Source organism: Echiichthys vipera (assembly GCF_963691815.1).
Source record: "Echiichthys vipera genome assembly, chromosome: 12".
NCBI lineage: Eukaryota > Metazoa > Chordata > Actinopteri > Perciformes > Trachinidae > Echiichthys > Echiichthys vipera.
In genome coordinates, this window is record NC_139837.1 from 23,854,203 (window position 1) to 23,871,725 (window position 17,523).

General features: G+C 42.5%; 1 protein-coding gene across 2 annotated transcripts in view; it reads left to right on the plus strand.

Annotated features, from left to right (window-relative positions):
• The first annotated feature begins 647 nt into the window (after positions 1–647).
• LOC310954668 (protein jagged-2-like) overlaps positions 648–17,523 on the plus strand; it is a 53,635-nt gene continuing 36,759 nt past the window's right edge. For both annotated transcript variants that reach the window (XM_083924275.1, XM_083924276.1), the window contains exons 1-2: positions 648–958; positions 1,926–2,249. In XM_083924275.1, coding sequence (XP_083780401.1) covers positions 890–958; positions 1,926–2,249 — 393 coding nt within the window. In that variant the 5' untranslated portion in view covers positions 648–889. The remainder of the gene's footprint in view (positions 959–1,925; positions 2,250–17,523) is intronic.

The following is a 17,523-nucleotide window of genomic DNA, read 5'->3' on the forward strand; positions in this document are numbered from 1 at the left end:
AGTGGAGTAAAAGTAGAAAGTCTCCTTAAATTGGAAACACACAACTGAAAAAAAGTACAGTATTTGATGAATGTAGTCTTCCCCCTCTGATCTCTGTATGTGTTGAGCTGAGCGGTCAGTAGAGGGCGCTAACAGCCATGTTTCCTCTGCCTGCTGGTCAGTGAAGCAGCTCAGGTGCCCTCCACTTAACACTAATTTATTGCACTCTGTATGTTTCCCCTCATTATTTATGGCTCAGATTTATAGCCTTTTCTGTGCTGATAGTGTTAATAGAATCATCAATTCAGCATGAAACCTGCAATAGAAACATATTTTGACTTGGATTTATAGGGGGAAAAAAACTCCAATGGAAAGAGACACGTGTTTAATAAAAAGACATTTTATGGTGTGAGTATAATAAAAAAATTAACATACAAGCTCCTGTGTGAGAAAACTTCCATAATAAATCCATCAGCAGGTCCTCCCCCTTACGCCTTCTCTCGCCCCTCTTCTTGATTGGCTCTCATCTGATAAACGGTCCACCCAGGCGGCCTGTAATTGGTCCACGCAGCTGTCCATCACTGGGAGGGTGAGCGCCCGTTATTTGGCTTTTGGCAACAGAGACGCACCGCTGCTCTTCTTCTCTGCTGTTTAGTGCGTCGAGCGACTGAGGGAAGTGGAGTTAGCGCGTCTTGTTGTGCGTCCGTGGACCAAACAGCAGCAGCAGCAGCAACAGCGGTGCGCTTTTCCTCCTCCAGAGCCGCAGAGGCATCCCGGAGAGCAACCGCGCCGTGCACGCTTCGGACATCGGGAGGAGGATACTGCTTTCTTTTTCATCCTAATTTTGACTGATTGAGACATACATATGTTTCGTTTCTCTAATGGTAACCAACACTGAGCAGCCGGAGACATGTGGAATAATCTGGGGACACTGCAGCGCTTCTCACTAGTGTGTCTTCTCCTGACGCTGTGGGCTGAGGTGAGAACTTTATTCTTACTCAATATCAAAGGGGAGATGACATTACTGTCGGTGCTTTAACTTATCATCAACTGGAAGTTTTTTTAGAGGGGGTTAAATTCCAGCCTTAATTGAATTGCCTGCTCGACAGAATCATGTGATGTCGGAGTTTCTAAATGTGCGCTTCCTTCGGAGAGATAAATTCAGTTTACAGGCAAAGAAAAACGTGCTGTGTCTTACAGTGCAGGTGATACAGTTATCAGATTCTACTTACAGATATAAAGCTAAAAGTTATGGCATGGTTCGGTGAACGTTTCGTATTAATCCATAAAGTTTCATCTCCAAGGGATCGACGGCAATGTGAAGCGCGTTAATTGGTGTTTTTACGCAGATTATGAAAAGCTTGGTGACGCCAAATATTTGGGTGAAATGGCTTCACCCCTACAGTGGAACTAGCCTATGGCAAATTGCAAAAGTCAGATCGCGACCAAATCTCTTTGATCGTTGGTCTTGTTTTCTGTCAGATGTTTCCACATTTGTTATTATTATTATTATTATTATTTTTTAGAACAATCTTACTGAGTCTCGGGTCTTGTTGAGGCGCTCAGCTGCAGCCTGATCTGCACAGTGAGCTAAATTAGAGTCCTAACCAGCCCTGAAGTACCACTGTTCCAACATGTACAGTAGTGTGGGCAGAATGAGTTAGAGTCCTGATTTTCTCTTAAATCTGCTCTTGCTCAGAGCAGTTCACTTGTTTCCAACAGAAATGTAAAATGTTCAGAGACCCTTGATGAACCAAGTGTTGTTTTCTTTGACATCCAACCTTTAACACACGTACAACAGCTGCATCAGACTCTCAGAGAAATATATAACTTCTATGTGGCATAAAGTGTCAGATGTCAGAAGAAAATCTGAATGGATACTGCAGACATTATTGCAGTGTAACCACTTCCTGCAGGTCTTTCTAACTCTCCTGTCTGCTCCTCAGGTGTCTCATTCTACGGGTTACTTCGAGCTGCAGTTGATTTCGGTGGAAAACCTCAAAGGTCAGCTCCTGAACGGCGACTGCTGCGACGCGGAGAAGAGCGCGGCGGAGGGCCACTGCGGCGCGGACGAGTGCGACACATACGTCAGAGTGTGTTTAAAGGAATACCAATCGGAGGTCACTACCAATGGACCATGCACCTACGGCTCGGAAACTACTAAGGTTATCGGTGGGAATACTTTTCAGTTCAAAGGCGGACAGAAAACCGGACAGAACCGGAACAATGACGCCGGGAAGATCACCATTCCTTTCCAGTTCGCGTGGCCGGTAAGTGGATCACAGTGTGACACAGTGCACGCGAAGATTCGCAAGTTTCATGTCCAAATAATGTGAAATCGCCCACATTTCATGAGTTTCTGTTGTTAAAAGTTAAATTTCAGAGGAGAGATTGCTTCAAAAGTTTCCAAATATTCTCCCGGAGGCCCCATCATAACTCTTTTCATCACATCATAAGACGTGATTTTGTGTTCATAATCTTTCATGTTGGGTCCAAAAAAATGTGGAATGATCAAAGGGAGTTTGGATGTTTTGGTGGCTAATCGTGAGGCAGCCTCAGCTCCAACTCAGAAATGTCATTTGGCACATTTGGGCACAGATTTCTCTTGCAAGTCTGTCATTGCTGTCTGCCTCTCTGCGTGCCGCTCATTCTTCCCTTCCGCGTGGCAACTTTTGGCTTCTCTACATGATTAGACATCTCACGAAAGATATCACATTCCTCTTTTCATCGTTTGAGCGAATGCCTGTGTGTTTCTGACCAAGCCAAAGCCCTTCGCGCGCATTACGCATGGATTTTACGCACAGCAGCGGTGCAGTTGTGTCTCGGTTTTGATGAGTTACCAAACAAGCTGCTGTTGCGTGGCTTCGGTTACAGTGTGTGGAGGGGGGGGGGGGGGGGGGGGGTCAAGCGAGTGTTGATTAAGAAGTGGCAGGTAACTTATTATCTTATCTAAACAGAGCGGAGCCTATCAAAACCTGCTCCCGCTCCTTATTTGGAGAGGCAGCGTGGGAAACAGGAACAGTCCTGACAATCGGAGCTTTATGAAAGCTGCTGTTCCACTCAGAGATCTGTCTGAGGTTTAATGGTTGGAGTGACGTCCTGCGGAGGAAACGTCACAGGTTTGATTCCCACAACAGCAGAGCTGTCAAAACAAGATTCATTGTGAGTCAAACTGGAACAGAGATTATGAAAAATGGACCTTGTATCCGAAAACAATAATCAATAATCATGTATATATATCCTTCAAACCTCTACTAGTCAATCAAGAGAAAAGAAGTTTATGACTATATTATTTATAGACTAAAGTCGGTTACACTGCAAGAACTTACTTCCATCTTACCAAGTCCTTTTTAGCTTTTATTGAGTTGTAAAAGTCACATTTTCTTAATACAAATGAGACTGTAACGTTTTGCAGAAGCTTGTTTAAATATTTTTCTACAGTGTGGTATAATTTTTCTTGATTGCAGTGCAGGATGTGTCCCATGTGTGACACATTTTCAGGGACATTTTTATTGGAAAACAGGTTGATATAAAAAGGAAATAACATTTTTAGGACTTGACGACAGACAAAAGGGACTTGGAGACATGGACCTTTGGAGTGTATGAGGAAAAAAATACAAATCAATTTCTGGCTGCAGCTCCTCCAATTTAAGGAATTGTTCTTTTTCTCTGCCTTGTATTAATGTGAATTGAGTCGAGTTGAGTGAAATATATCTTTTGTCACACAGAAGAAAAAAAATAGTTGCTGCTGCTCTTGATTTTTGCATATTTGCAAAAGCAAAACATTGAATTGCATTCACAAAAACTGAGTAAACATACGGATTAGAAATGCTACAACAAGGTAAAACTCATTTCACACATTCTTGCTGTGCAAAAGCAGAAGGCCGTGTGTTCATGTCAGAATGTACATATCGTACATATCGGGTGCTTTGTGTGCTCGGCTGGCTATGTGACCTCTCCATTCATCACTCCTCATGGTCAGCTGTCAGCAGAGGGGAAGATGGAAGTAGTAAGTTGGGGCCCTGCGGGCAGATATGGTTACCACTAAGTTGTGTGTGACACAGGCGGTGGATATCAGTGTCACCAACTACTCAAACAAGTGAAGATCCTCGGTCAATCTGGGCCGGGGGATGCCTTTACCTCGCCGCCTCTCAGGTTCACGCTCTATCCGTTATTGGGTCATTGTCTCACTCGGCGTGTGTGGGGTCAGTATTTTCCACTATCCACCCGGGAGGGGGTGGAGGAGTGAGTGTGAGGGGAGGGGGCACAAAAGAAGGAGGGTATCAGTGTTCAGCAGCTTCTTTTGATGAGGCTGTCAAGGCCGAAGCAGACAAGGCTTTTTTAAAAACGTCATAACACTTCATGCTTTCAAATCAGACAACTCATAAACTTTTCACTGGTCGTCTGAGCAGGTTGTTAAATATCTGGTGCGAACCTCTCTCGCTGCGTTGGAAGAATTCATACATGACACCTGCTGTGGGCTGCAGCTTGTGATCTCTTGTCAGTGAAATGTCTTTAGAAGAGTAACAACTTACCATCACTGGCTCCCAGAATGCAAAGGAATCTCTTTAATTGTCTTGCTTTTGCCCAACTAGATAAAATCAAATTTATTCAGTTTACAGTGACATAAAACCGAGAAAAGCAGCACATTTGAGGATCTGAAATGTCTGGCATTTTCTGCATTTTTTCTTGATGGATGACTCAGTTGTTTCTGTCAATCATTTTCTCGATTAAATGGTGAGGTGGTTGGTCTAAAAAGTGTCAGAAAATTATAAAAAATGTGGACCAGTGTTACCCAAAGTTCAACATGAAGTCCTCAAATGTCTTGTTTTGTCCACAACTCAAAGACATTCAGTTTACCGTCACAGAGGAGGAAAGAAACCAGAAAATATTCACATTAAAGTAGCTGGAATCAGAGAATTTTGACTTTTTTTGTCAAAATAGTTGCAGATGAATTAAATAGTTGACATCTAATTGATTAATCTGTACACTACTCATTATATTATAGTTTCAACCATTGTTGTATATGCTGTGTTACATTACATCTCATGCATGCCTCTTGATCCTGGACACTTAACACAACTTACTCTCACTTTTTTTATGATTTGGCACTATGAATAAAATTTTATTGAACTGACACTGGATCCTCTGTTGCTGCTGCTGAGAGTTTGGTGTTGTGCAGATAATGCAGAGTACTCTCCGGGAATCTTCTGAATAAAATTTGTTTCCTCTGTTTGCAAAGAGATCTTCAAGTTTTTGAAAAGATGTGAAATGACAGATGTGTGTCACTCTTCTTACTTTACAAGGCCAAACCTCCTCCTACCACAGACTTTAGCTTGCACTGTGTACTGTGACATGCTGTTGGCCAACAGACAGCGCTGACAGTCACTAACAGAGAAGAGTGAGAGAGGGAGAGAGAGAGCGAGAAAGAGAGAGAGAGAGAAACAGAGAGAGAGAGAGAGAGAGAGAGAGAGAGAGTGTGTAGGAGGCCGTGCCCTGTAGCCTCTGGTGCTGCTATAGTGGACTCCTTTGGATGGCCCCAGTATCTGGGCCACTGGTCCTGACATGAATTAGCTGCAGAAAAAAATAGATAAAAAAGAAGCACATTGTTCTGCCCTCTCCTCTGTCGATCATTTCTCCTTCATGTTAACCCCTCCGGCTGTTTGGGTCTTTAGTGACATCTTTTTTTCATGAAAGGGACGAGGGGGAGGGAGGGAGGGAGGGATTGACCGATGGAGCGAGGGAAGGAGGGATGAAGAGAGGGGGCAAAGAAAGGAAGCAGTCCCCTCTTCAAAATAAATAAAAAACATCCACCCATCTTATTTTCTGTCACGAGGGAGGTGTATTTTTAGGATGCAGAAACTTAAGATGTCTTTTTCTTATCTTTTTTTTTACAGTAGTGAGTGAAGCAAAAACAAGCATTTACTTCTTCTCCTCTGCCGCCCCCCTCTCACCCAAAACCGTCCCCAGCCCTCTGCATCTCCCTCTCTCCTTATGGGGTATTTTTAGAGCTGCTGTCCTCCCCTCACCCCTCTGTGAGTAAAACAAGGATCAAGGGTGCATACTCCTTCAGTTTCATGGCCCGTTTTCTTCCCCCCATCTCTTGCCAGAATCCCTCAGCCTGGCAGATCTGAGAGGACAGAGGTGGAACAGCTGTTGTTTGGAGACCTTCTCCTAGAATAAATGTTTTATTGAAATGGCATTCGGAAAACAGGCTATGATTACAGTGTTGCCAAGCAAAAGAACACCTCACTCTGCGGAGTATCAGTGAGCAATCACGAAGTGCAATGTTGGATGACCAAGAGTCTTCTTCTTCTTCTTCTTCCTCGTCACCGGCTCATTCGGCTCATTTGGCTCATTTGCCGAGTGTGTCCTTGGCGAGCTTGCTCTGCTCTTCCATCAGGAGCACCTCTCGGTTTTGGTAATGCTTTTACAGTTGATTAGTTTTGGGAAAAGAGGAGGAGGGTGTGACGCTCACGTGGATGGAGGTGTAGGGTTGGGGAGGCTGAGTGAGAGAGATGATGTGGTCCAGGGATCATTCTGCCAGATGTAGAAGGACTAAAAATGTCATATTTTTAGACCTACACATGCAAAACATGTGTGCAACAACAGCACCAGATGATTCAGCTAGGTAAAAGCATGATATCCAGTTTAATGAAGTCTGCTCAGTAATTTATTTGCTCCTGCTGTTGGCACTCGTTCACATGAGATATCTGCAGACAGCTGGCTAGTTAGCTTGAGCAACTTGGCTATATGGCAGACTGAAAGAAATCAGTTGACTCCAATCTCTCAAAATCTACTTTTTGGACTTTTTCTGCATGTTGTAGTAACCTCTTTGTATGCAACGGCTCTAGTTTGAAATGAAATGGTTTGCACGGTCAGAAAGAAAGTTAGTGAACTGCTTTACAGAGCAGTGAGGTTCAAGTGCAGATCTTCTTTTCTTCATGCATACATGACTTTGGAACATCAAAACAGCAAAAGTTTTGTCTCATGGAGCATATAGATTGACTTAGAACATGTTTCTCTTTGTAAAATAACAATCCGTCTGCAACCCCTCTCTGTGCTGCGTCTTTAATAAGCCTAAAAGCATGCAGCAGGCCACAGCAGGGCTCTGTTACGTGGTGTGTGTCGGCCGGGCGAGGCGGTTGAAAGGTCTCTGCATGGTTAACTGCGATCAGAACGAGGCCTGCTCGTCTTTCCCACGCTGTCGCTGGTTGCGTGTAGGCTGACCTGCTTCTGAGGCGTATAAATGTGTGATTAGCTGCTCAGTCCGTCCTTCTGATCGATTTGTTGATGCTGCTGGTGGATTTGGTTTTTATGTGTGACCTATTCATGTATAGGGGTGTCTTTGTGTGCTTGTGTGGGGACATCAAATCTGTTCTCACAGTTACATGATGGGGAACAAAAGCAGGTCCCCACAAGGTGAACGAAATGTCAGGGTTAAAACTGTTTTAGTTTAAATCTCCAGAGAACGAATGTGTGTTTGTTGAATCAACATATGAATCATGTTGTTATTGATATATTTACTAGTCATAATCTGGTTAAAATCTTCTTCATCCCAACAGACAGGTTGGTAAATTAAATATGAGGTTATACGGTTTTAAACATGTTCATTTCTGCCCTAAAGTTTGGACATTTTAACATGGAGCTCTATGGGGATTGACTCGCTTTTGGAGCAAGCCTCAAGTGGACAGTAGAGGAACTACAGTTTGTGGTTCTTCCGTATTGGCTCCGTCTTTCAGCCCCAGAGGTTGGCTTGGTGTATACCTGCTCTATATTATTTTTATATAAATAAAAATTACTTTTCTTAACAGAGTAGAAAAACTAAAAAAATGCTAAAGAAGGAAATTACGACAGTGTTGTGGTTGAAAACTATAGGAAAAGTTAGTTGTTTTGTCAAAAAATGGTGAACCTAATTTAACGTTAAGCTTTAAGCCACAATATCTCAATTTGAGCATATTGCCAACATGTCCTTATATGCATAAAAGGAGGTAAAGAACAGAGTCCAATACAGGCTCAATTATCAGGCTGGTTATCATGACCTCAACCTCAATGGCTAATGTATTGTGAAGCATTGTTGCTATGGTTACCTGTAGTTTATATACACTAAGCACTGATTTAGAACTGTGGTTAAACTTGCACTATGTTTGAGATGTCCTCATATACAGTTTCAATGGACACCTGCCAACCAATCGGGAACGAGTATTTTTTTTTCCGTAGTCAAGGTATATGATTGAATCATCGCCAAGCTCCCTCTGTGCATACATGTACAGTATGTACAGATCAGTTTCATGCATGTAGATGAATGTGTGTGTGCGTCTTTATGACCTTATTTACACCTGTTATTAATAAGCGTTGTCGTCTCCAGTCTGCACACATTGTGATTTTTGGTTTCGGCTGGTTTGCATAATTTCCTTCTTAAGAATATGAGCGAACAACAGAGGTTTTTTTTCTTTTTACACCTGCTGAGATCTGATCCCGCTGTGAGTCAGTCCAAATCCAGATATGGTTTTGCTGATCCAGTACCTTTCTAGTTGCAGTTCGTTCTGCGTGCATTTACACTTTCTATTAACACGCTTTTTTCCTTTTTCCAGATCAGATATCCACCTACAGATTACATGCTAATACCAGGTGTAAATGGGCTCTGTGTGTGTACAGTCATGCTGTGTGTGTGTGTCCGTGTGGGTTTAGGCGAGGCAGAGGGCTCATGAAATGCATGCGTTGTGAGCGCTGAGGTCAGCAGTGGTGATTAAAGCATGAGACACACAGGCAGGTTAATTTACCACTTGTGTCCCAGTAGTTGTTCACAGGGCCAATGGAGCTCAGCTGGACCTCACTGAGAGAGAGAGACAGGTTATGAAAGAGAAGAAGTGCATGATGGGAATAGAAAAAGAGAGCTGGATTACTGTACAGGCCTGCTGGGCACAGGCCCAGGGGCCCATAAAGTCAGGGGCCCAAAGACACACAAAATGATTAAAAATAGATGCCATGACCACGGAGAGACAAAACGACGACATAGAAACATAAAATGTCTCAAAATAGATGCAAAAACAATTACATAGACTACAAAACAACTAAAAGTAGACTCTTTAAATGTGGATGTCTTGTTCCTGTGTAGACAGATTGGGGGGCCTCTTACATATCCATGCCCAGGTTGGCTCATCATCCGTCCATGTCTGGATGTTGTAGATGACCAAGCCCTCCATTGTTGCAGTATTTGTTTATCTCCTAATGTCTCCATCCTAACTCTTCTCTCTCGGAGCACCTGCCAGGAGAAAACCACGTAGCTAAATATTTTGTGCCGCTGTGTTCCAGTTTTGTTAGCTTGTTTAGCTAGCTTTGAGGGTGTGATCACACCGACAGTTTGCTTTCTTTGGTTTCAGAACAGAGTGGGAAAAAATGTGTGTGTTGTATTTGTGTGGCCAGCTCATTCAGACTCACATTGGGAACCAGCTCATGGACCAATGTTACATGGAGTCACAAGCAGAGTTTTGGATTCCTATAAAGAGGGGTGTTTTGCTGCGTACTTCCAGCTTAGCATGACAGATGTTTGTCTTGTGTGGTGTTTATCCCAGTAAAGAGCACATGAAGTAGCAGCTAGATGTGGACGACTGTCATTCTTAGGAGGAAAACGCTCCAGAGTTCAAGTAAACTGCTGCAAACATGCTTGCTATGAACACACCCTGACTCATCATTTGGCTTTCCAAAAACTCTGTGTGACTACAGCGTTCACCTTGTGCGCAGTACGTTGCCACAACATGAATATCGTGCAGCCTGTCCTCACTGTCCTCTCTTGACAGATTGGGCGAAGGTTCAGCAGGTTTCCCAACACTTCTTGGGCCCAAATCTCTGTCAGTAACCTCAGTTACCCAACCTCCCATTTCATGGAGAAACCCCTGTAACACTCTCACACACTTCTGGACCCACAGCGTGTTTCCAAAATGACACTATGCTGCTCATTAGATGTGTTATGTGTGTAATGGATAAAAGTGAAAGTTCTGGGTTGACATGGGGCAGTTATTATTGATTATTTAAAGATGACACTTTATAACAATTTGGTTCTTATTTTGTTATGATGATGACAGTGCAGGAATTTGCAAACAGGAGCAGTCAGGTGATGAGATGGAAACTTTGATAGGATTGAGAGCACCAGAGCAAGCAAGTAAATCTACCTTGAGTGGAGATTAGAGCCAGACTGATCGGCCGATATCGGCCTATCGCAGACATATTGTTATCGGTGTATGTTGTGCGATATGAAAACCTTTACAGTACATAAAATGCAGAAAACGATTATTGGGTTGATTTAGAAATGGTGTCATATAGCTGTTTATTTCATTTTTTAGATTTATTTTTATTAATTCTTTGATACAGACCATTTGTCTGAATCTATTTATTTTATTTTATTATTTATTTTATTCTTATTTATTCTTTGATACTGGATATGTTCATTAAGCTGTTTATTTTATTAAATATATACATATATTTTTATTTATTCTATGATACTGACCATATTTATCATGCTATTCATTTTATAATTATCATAATCTTCTTTTTTTAATATTCTTCTTAATATTCATCTTTCTGACCACCTTTGCTCATATTGGTGAAAAATCCACATAGAAAATCAATATTGGTCTCAATAATCCCATACGGGTCGGGCCCTAGTTGAGCCTTTAATGTCAATTCTAAATCCACTCTGTAACTTAACTGAACTTATTCGCCACATGCACTCAGGTGGATCAATGATGAAGGAGCCTTTAGGTTTTCCCACGGCGTGAATATCACTTTCCAAGGCGGCGCAGTGGAAACGAGTACTGCCTTAACCTCTTTGTCGCTGCACCTTTCAGCGGGAACAATGACTTTATACCTCGGCCTTTGTGCCCACATAATGAGTTATCAAGACGACCTGAGGGAGGGAGAAGAGAGATGGAAACAGAGAGAAACGCAGATAGAGGAGGGCAGCTGCGCTCGGCAAAATGTCAGGAGTGGATTTGAGAGCGTTTACATAAGGCCTCTCTTGTGCTGCTCTCTGGAGTGCAACATGCTGAATCTGGTATTCACGCCTGCTTCAGGTGTTCTTGCTTCACACGCAGCTCTCAATTTAGAGCTGCATCCAGACGAGCACACGAGGATGTATCGTCATAGTTGGGATCCATCTCAGTAACTGATACTATCCTCTGCTGAGCCTCCCGGAGAGTCCCATCCACCGGATTTTGCAGATGTTTGAAAACTTTTCAGAAGCTAGAGCAGTCTAAGCATACATGTGAACATGTAATAATGTTTCAGGCATACCATGAGTCCCGCTTGCTTTGTGGTGACTCTTGAGTTGTCTTTCCTGAGCCCAATGTGTCCTTGTCCAATCATTTTGTGGGACTTACAGTTAAAGGGACAGAGAAAAGCTCCATATCCTCACACTGGAGAAGCGGGCATCCTGAAATGCTTAGTTCTCAGTTCTGTTTTCTGTCAGCCTATTTATTAATCAGCTAAGATATCACAGTAATCATTTAAATATAACTGATTTGTTTTTGTGCTGTAGTTCTCTGATGTCTCCTCATGCTGTAACAAGGAAACAGTAGTAGCTCAGTCCATAGGTGACTTGGCTGGGTACTGTAGGGTCACTGGTTCGAGTCCCGATGTGCACCGCGTATGGAGCATGGACTGGTGGCTGGAGAGGTGCCAGTTCATCTCCTGGGCACTGCCGATGTGCTGTTGAGCAAGGGACCGAACCCCCAACTGCTCGGGGCGCCGGTCACTGGCAGCCGCCTCGCTCTAACATCTCTCCTTGATTGCATGTATATAGGTCAGTGCGTGTGTGTATTTTGGGCCTGTGTGTGTGTACAATGAAAAATAATAGAGTGAAAATTGAATTTCCCCATTCGCGGGACTAAAGGAATTCTTCTTCTTCAAACTTTAAGAAAACCCAAAATGACTTTGTACACAACACACATAGTCTATTCTGTCCTGCAGTTTTCTCCTCTTTGCATTAACAAAAAACAACAGTGATGGTCTCTTCCGCAGATAGGGCAGAAGAGCAGTGATTACAGGATGAATATTTAATTTTTTCCACATAAAAACAGCAGTTTCAATCTTGGAAAAAGTGACACCTGGGGTCATGTCTTCCTCAAGTTTTTCTGCTAAGGACTACCTCAGTTTTTGTTTTCAACTCTCCATTGATCTCCCTCTTTACAGCTGAGATGCTGGCGTCTCCTTATGTAGCAGATTCCTTGTCAGAAGGACTGACTTCCTTTTGTAGCTTCATGTCTGAATACAGCGTGCTACACACTTAACACACGTCCATATCATCGGTTTTGAAGTCAAGCAGGTTTTGAGAAGGTTTCTCTGAGAAACTGCGGACTTCTACGATCATGGTTGGTCTGAATCTCTCTCTTCCCCTCCTCTGGTCTTTTATTCCACTTCATTCTGTTTACAGCCTGTTATCGAATCAGTAGCTTCAGCCAAGCATTTGAACTGGTTACAGACACATTACCAGTGTTTGTAGAAAATCTGTCAGACGGTCCGCATCTTGACAACAAGCCTTACATATTATGGCAACTATTCGGCACCAATAAAGATAATAAAGTAAGCATTTCATTGGAATAAATGCTCTAATGAGCCAATATTTTTGCCCTCTGACCTTGTTAGGAGGTAAAGTAGTGAAGGCTAAGACAACATCTCTGCTCCTGCAGTACTCAGTAAACTGCGCAGTGGTTGTAATGGTGGGAGTGTAGGTGGAGTCTGTGCGGCCATATCCCCAGCGGCAGCATCTAATTACAGACGATTTGACGAAGAGGTAATACAAACTGAGCCCAGGGTTGTACTCAGATTTTATCTGTGTACATGCTGAGACTTACTGACATCATTGGGCTTTGTTCAAAGTTTTACCACATTAATTAGATCGAGCAAAATACAATTAAATGTGGAAACAAGTCATATATGGAGCAGAAAAAGTCCTTTCATGAGACGCATTATATTTATATAAGTGCACATTCAGGACTGAAAGAATCTTTTCTTCACTGAATCAGAGTACTAACGAATGGATTTAAGGCGGTATTTTCCCTTTACACAACAAACGCAACATCGATTTACTATAAAAGACAAATTCTCAGAATTCCTCTCTGTCGCTGGAAGAGCCGGCGTAACCTGGAGCGACAGAAATAGCTTTTCATGCGTTTGGTGTGGGAAAAGTGAATTGGGTCATTTTTTCCTTTCTGCAGCTCAGTATAAAGACCTGATTAGATTAGCTTTGATTAGATTTGCTGTCTGAACGAGGCCTCCTGGGGGAGGGTTGGTGCGGCGAGGCCTCCTTAGAGAGAAGAGGTGGTGGTGGTGGTGGTGATGGTGGTGGTGATGGTGGAGGGGTGGTGGGCTTGTTCTGTTAATAATGTGCTAAATTAACCATCCCAGCTCCTCTCTGCCGGGAGCGACATGTTTTATTCATGTCAATAGACTAACAGGTGTGACGTGACAGGTGTTAGCTCTGATTTTTTTTCTTCCTCTGATCACAACTCAAGAAAAGTTGTTAATTGGGTCTCAGGATTTTTCTTTCTTTTTTACCATTAACAATTCCCTACTGCTGTGAATTTTCGGTTAAAGGTACATTCCTCTCAATCTTAGTCCACGTTGTGGTATCTAACTCTGGTTTAAAGTGATAACATTTGAGATGCTGAGCACACACACATTAAGCTGGGTCTTGAATCATGTCAGAATAGCAGTATGTTTAAAACTGGAGCTTGTAAGTGTTGAACTTTGAGTGTCTACAGCTGATATTCTGCTTGTGTTGCTCATGTTAACTGCCAAAACTTCTGTTTATTCAAAGGAAACCAAATTGTTGATATTGGCATTAAATACACATAAAAAGAGACAATGTTGAACTGATCAATTAAATAATCATTAGATCTCTCAATATCATCTGCAAACAAAAACATTGACTGGTGTTTTCCATATGGAGAATTATCATCTGAATCTGCTGATCGAGGCTCCTTGAGGAAATGTTATCTGGCCTTTTCAGTGCTGGTGCTCGACCGCACAAATGCACACGTGAAACATCGTGGAACAAACGACATCACATTTGTCAACATGGCTGATTATACGTCCACCCCCTGTAAATATTGAGAGGCGAATTCACAAAATGATTGCAGGGATTTTGCGTCTGCTAAACCTGCACAAAGAAGACAAAAGGGAATCTTTATCCTGTTTTCACATATTCAAATTAGGAAATATGCAAACATTTGGTGCAAAATTGTCCCCTTTCTCTGCAAATGAGCCTGGTTGCAAACAGTCGGATTGACAAACACCAGCGCTAACAGCCACACACAGTTCCAGTGAAATTATTAGCAAATACAGAGAGTAGGTGGTAATTAAGTGAATTAAAAAGCTTCAAATCATCTTCTTTTACAGTCTGAAAACACCAACAGCACTGACTGACGGACTGGATATTAAATTTCTCTGTCACATTTAAATTCCTTGCCTGAAGTCCTGAAGTTTAAAAGGATGCCTGTAAATCTCACCAGTCACATTCTGGAGCTCACACTCCAAACGTTTTATTCTTCTGTTTCTCTCTTCATTTTTCTTCCTACAAAGGCAACATATGATGCAGAAGAAAAGGCAAACTGCACTGAGGTACAAAGTCAGAAATATCAGACCTTCACACGTGTCAGATAACGACGCAGTTCTTGGTGCTATCAGCAACCAGAATCCATTCTTTGTGAATTTGCCCACAGATGTGAACACCAGGGCTACAGCTAACCATTATTTTCATCATAGATTCATCTACCGACTCGACTAATCTTTTCATCATTTCTGTCGAGCAACTCATTGATTGTATCATTGTTGAAGCTCTGGTAAACTTCGTGCTTACCATGTCTGTGTCTTTTAGATTATCGAGTCATGCCTTGTGTAATATCACTAATATTACCCTAATTTCTATCTAATTTCACTTTAATATTTTGATTTATTATTATAGGGACTGGTTTGTTTATATGTGTATTTATCGTGGTTTAATCTGCCACATCAATCTGTGATCCTGTCTCCAAATCATGAACATGACACTCAGTGCAGCAGCCACCAATGGTACAAAATCATCACCATCAATGTCTTCAAGGGAAATAAAATCCACTGCACATCACAGGTCAGACACTGCGCTGCAAACTCAAATATAGAGCATTTTTCCCAGAGAATAAATCTAGAAAGGGAGTGACTCAGAAGTGTTGTAGCAGCAGCTGTACGGAAGAATAAATCTCATTAGCATGTACAAAAAAGAAAATTGATTGAGCAGCTCCAGACCGTACAGTATATTCTCAGTAGAGCTGTGAGTTGCTGGCGGCTGTTCCTGCCGCGCCAAAGCCGTAATTTATTCATTGAACAGGTGAAGGCGGCGAGGAGTGGGCTGGTTTCTCCTCGCCTAATGAAAACTCAAATCCCTCTGACTCCTGTAAATTGGTTAGGAGGTGTCAAGTGTCTCCCAACACGTCCTTACCCTCTCCTTCCCCCCTCCCTCCATATCATACACACTTAAAGAACACACACACACACACACATACACACACACACACACCCATAAGGTCATCTCACTGACAGCAGGGACGTGACTCTTTGATCCTCCAGCTCCTGTCCTTCAAGGACACAAATACTGCACACTTGAATTCAGTCACACACACTAAGATATGTACACACACACACACACACACACACACACACACACACACACACACACACACACACACACACACACACACACACACACACACACACACACACACACACACACACACACACACACATGCCTCTGCTCTGAGGCTGTGGGACTGCTCCATCTGTCTGGAGCCAGTGGCTGTGACATTTAAAATTGATTACAAAGGGAAAGATTGATTATGATAATGTCCACTTATTTTCACTCATTACAGAGTTATGACTGCTCATAAATCACTGCTGTGTCATCTGCAGCTGATGGAGATGAACCCCCGTCTGATCCTATGATGGTCTGCAGGATGTGGTCACTGTTTTTAGTGTTATTACTGATTAGAAGTAAATCTGAGATTCGGTTCAACACCTGCCACAGAGCTGTGTACTAGTGAGGGGTAAACATACCTAACCTGGACAATTATAATTAATATTTCCATTATAATTATGTTCATTTAGCCAACGCTTTTGCTTTCACAAAGTGGAATCCACCATGAAGATACCACCCAAAATCTGCAGGAATCATGCGAGAACATAACATTCATCAAATAATGAATTAATCTTTTAATGGGCCAACAGTGCACAGACAGTGTACAGAATAATATTTCAGAATGAATATTCAAACATAATTTTTGGACAGTTTTGACAGCCCTCGTAGGGTCTCTGATGTCCTGATGTCAGTATAGCTCGTTCCACCATCCCTCGCCGTGAGGGAATAGCAAGTGGCTTGGCAGTAGCAGAGCACAGTGGACGGGCTGCGGTGGGAGGTTTGACCATGTCCTGGGTGCAAGAAGGGTCTGAGCCATTCACAGCACAGTAGTTTCAGTGATTGGAATGGGAATGGAGCAGCCACTGGAGCAGGTGCAGGGTAGCAGGAGCTTTGGTAGGGTAGGTTGTGCTAATACCCCGTTTGTGAGCCGCCTCAAAACATTTACTTGATGTTGTGATACATTTCTCAGCTCCAAAGTAGAGTTGGATGATACAGATAACATATTTTATTCCAATATAGGTCGTCACAATATATTATTGCACTGCTGATGTTTTAGTTTTATAATTGACTGTTAATTTCTCAAAACAAAACCTTCTAAAGGGGTGAAACAGGAGCTAGTTAATTAATTAATATTGTGATGTCTGGTGCTTTATTGCTGTAAAATGTAGATGCAGTGCAGGTTAATATTGGTGATGACTGCTCAGTGTTTGTTCCCTCGACACATTTGGTTGACTACATCAGCTCCTGAGCAGCACTGGACTGTAGCTCCAGCTCAAAGTGTGTGGAGAAGATGGAAATAAACACATTATATACTCCACCTCTGCAGTGCTGTTCCTCAGACTGTATCGGGACCAGCTGATCTTCATTTTCTGGAAAATTAGTTGGGTACAGACTGAAATTCTGTCTGGAAAGCCTGGTAAAATAGGTTGTGAATGCGTCTGGCTCTCTCTGAAGGGGACATGACATTACATACATACAGACACCTCCAGGCTCATGAAACCTGTCTGAAGCTTTTACTGGGGAAGCAGGGGAGGGGAACACAGACACAGGACAGACTCTGAAGCTAGCAGGAGTTCATAGAGACTCATATGGTTTCAGATGCAGTGGGTCTTGGTTTGCTCCTGGTCCAGGTCTTTGTTATAATGCTGAACAGATGGTTGATTGGTTTCTGTCGGGTTAGCAAGTGTCAGAGGAAGACAGGACTTTTTGCTTTCTTTTAGTCCCCTCTCTATTCTGTTTTATACGCAACAGTCACGTACATTTCTCATTTTTATGCACTGATTTATTAGGGCTGCTCGATTATGGCAAAACATATAAATATTTTGGTCAATATTCAGATCACAATTATTTAACACAATTTCTTCTTTTTTCTGGTT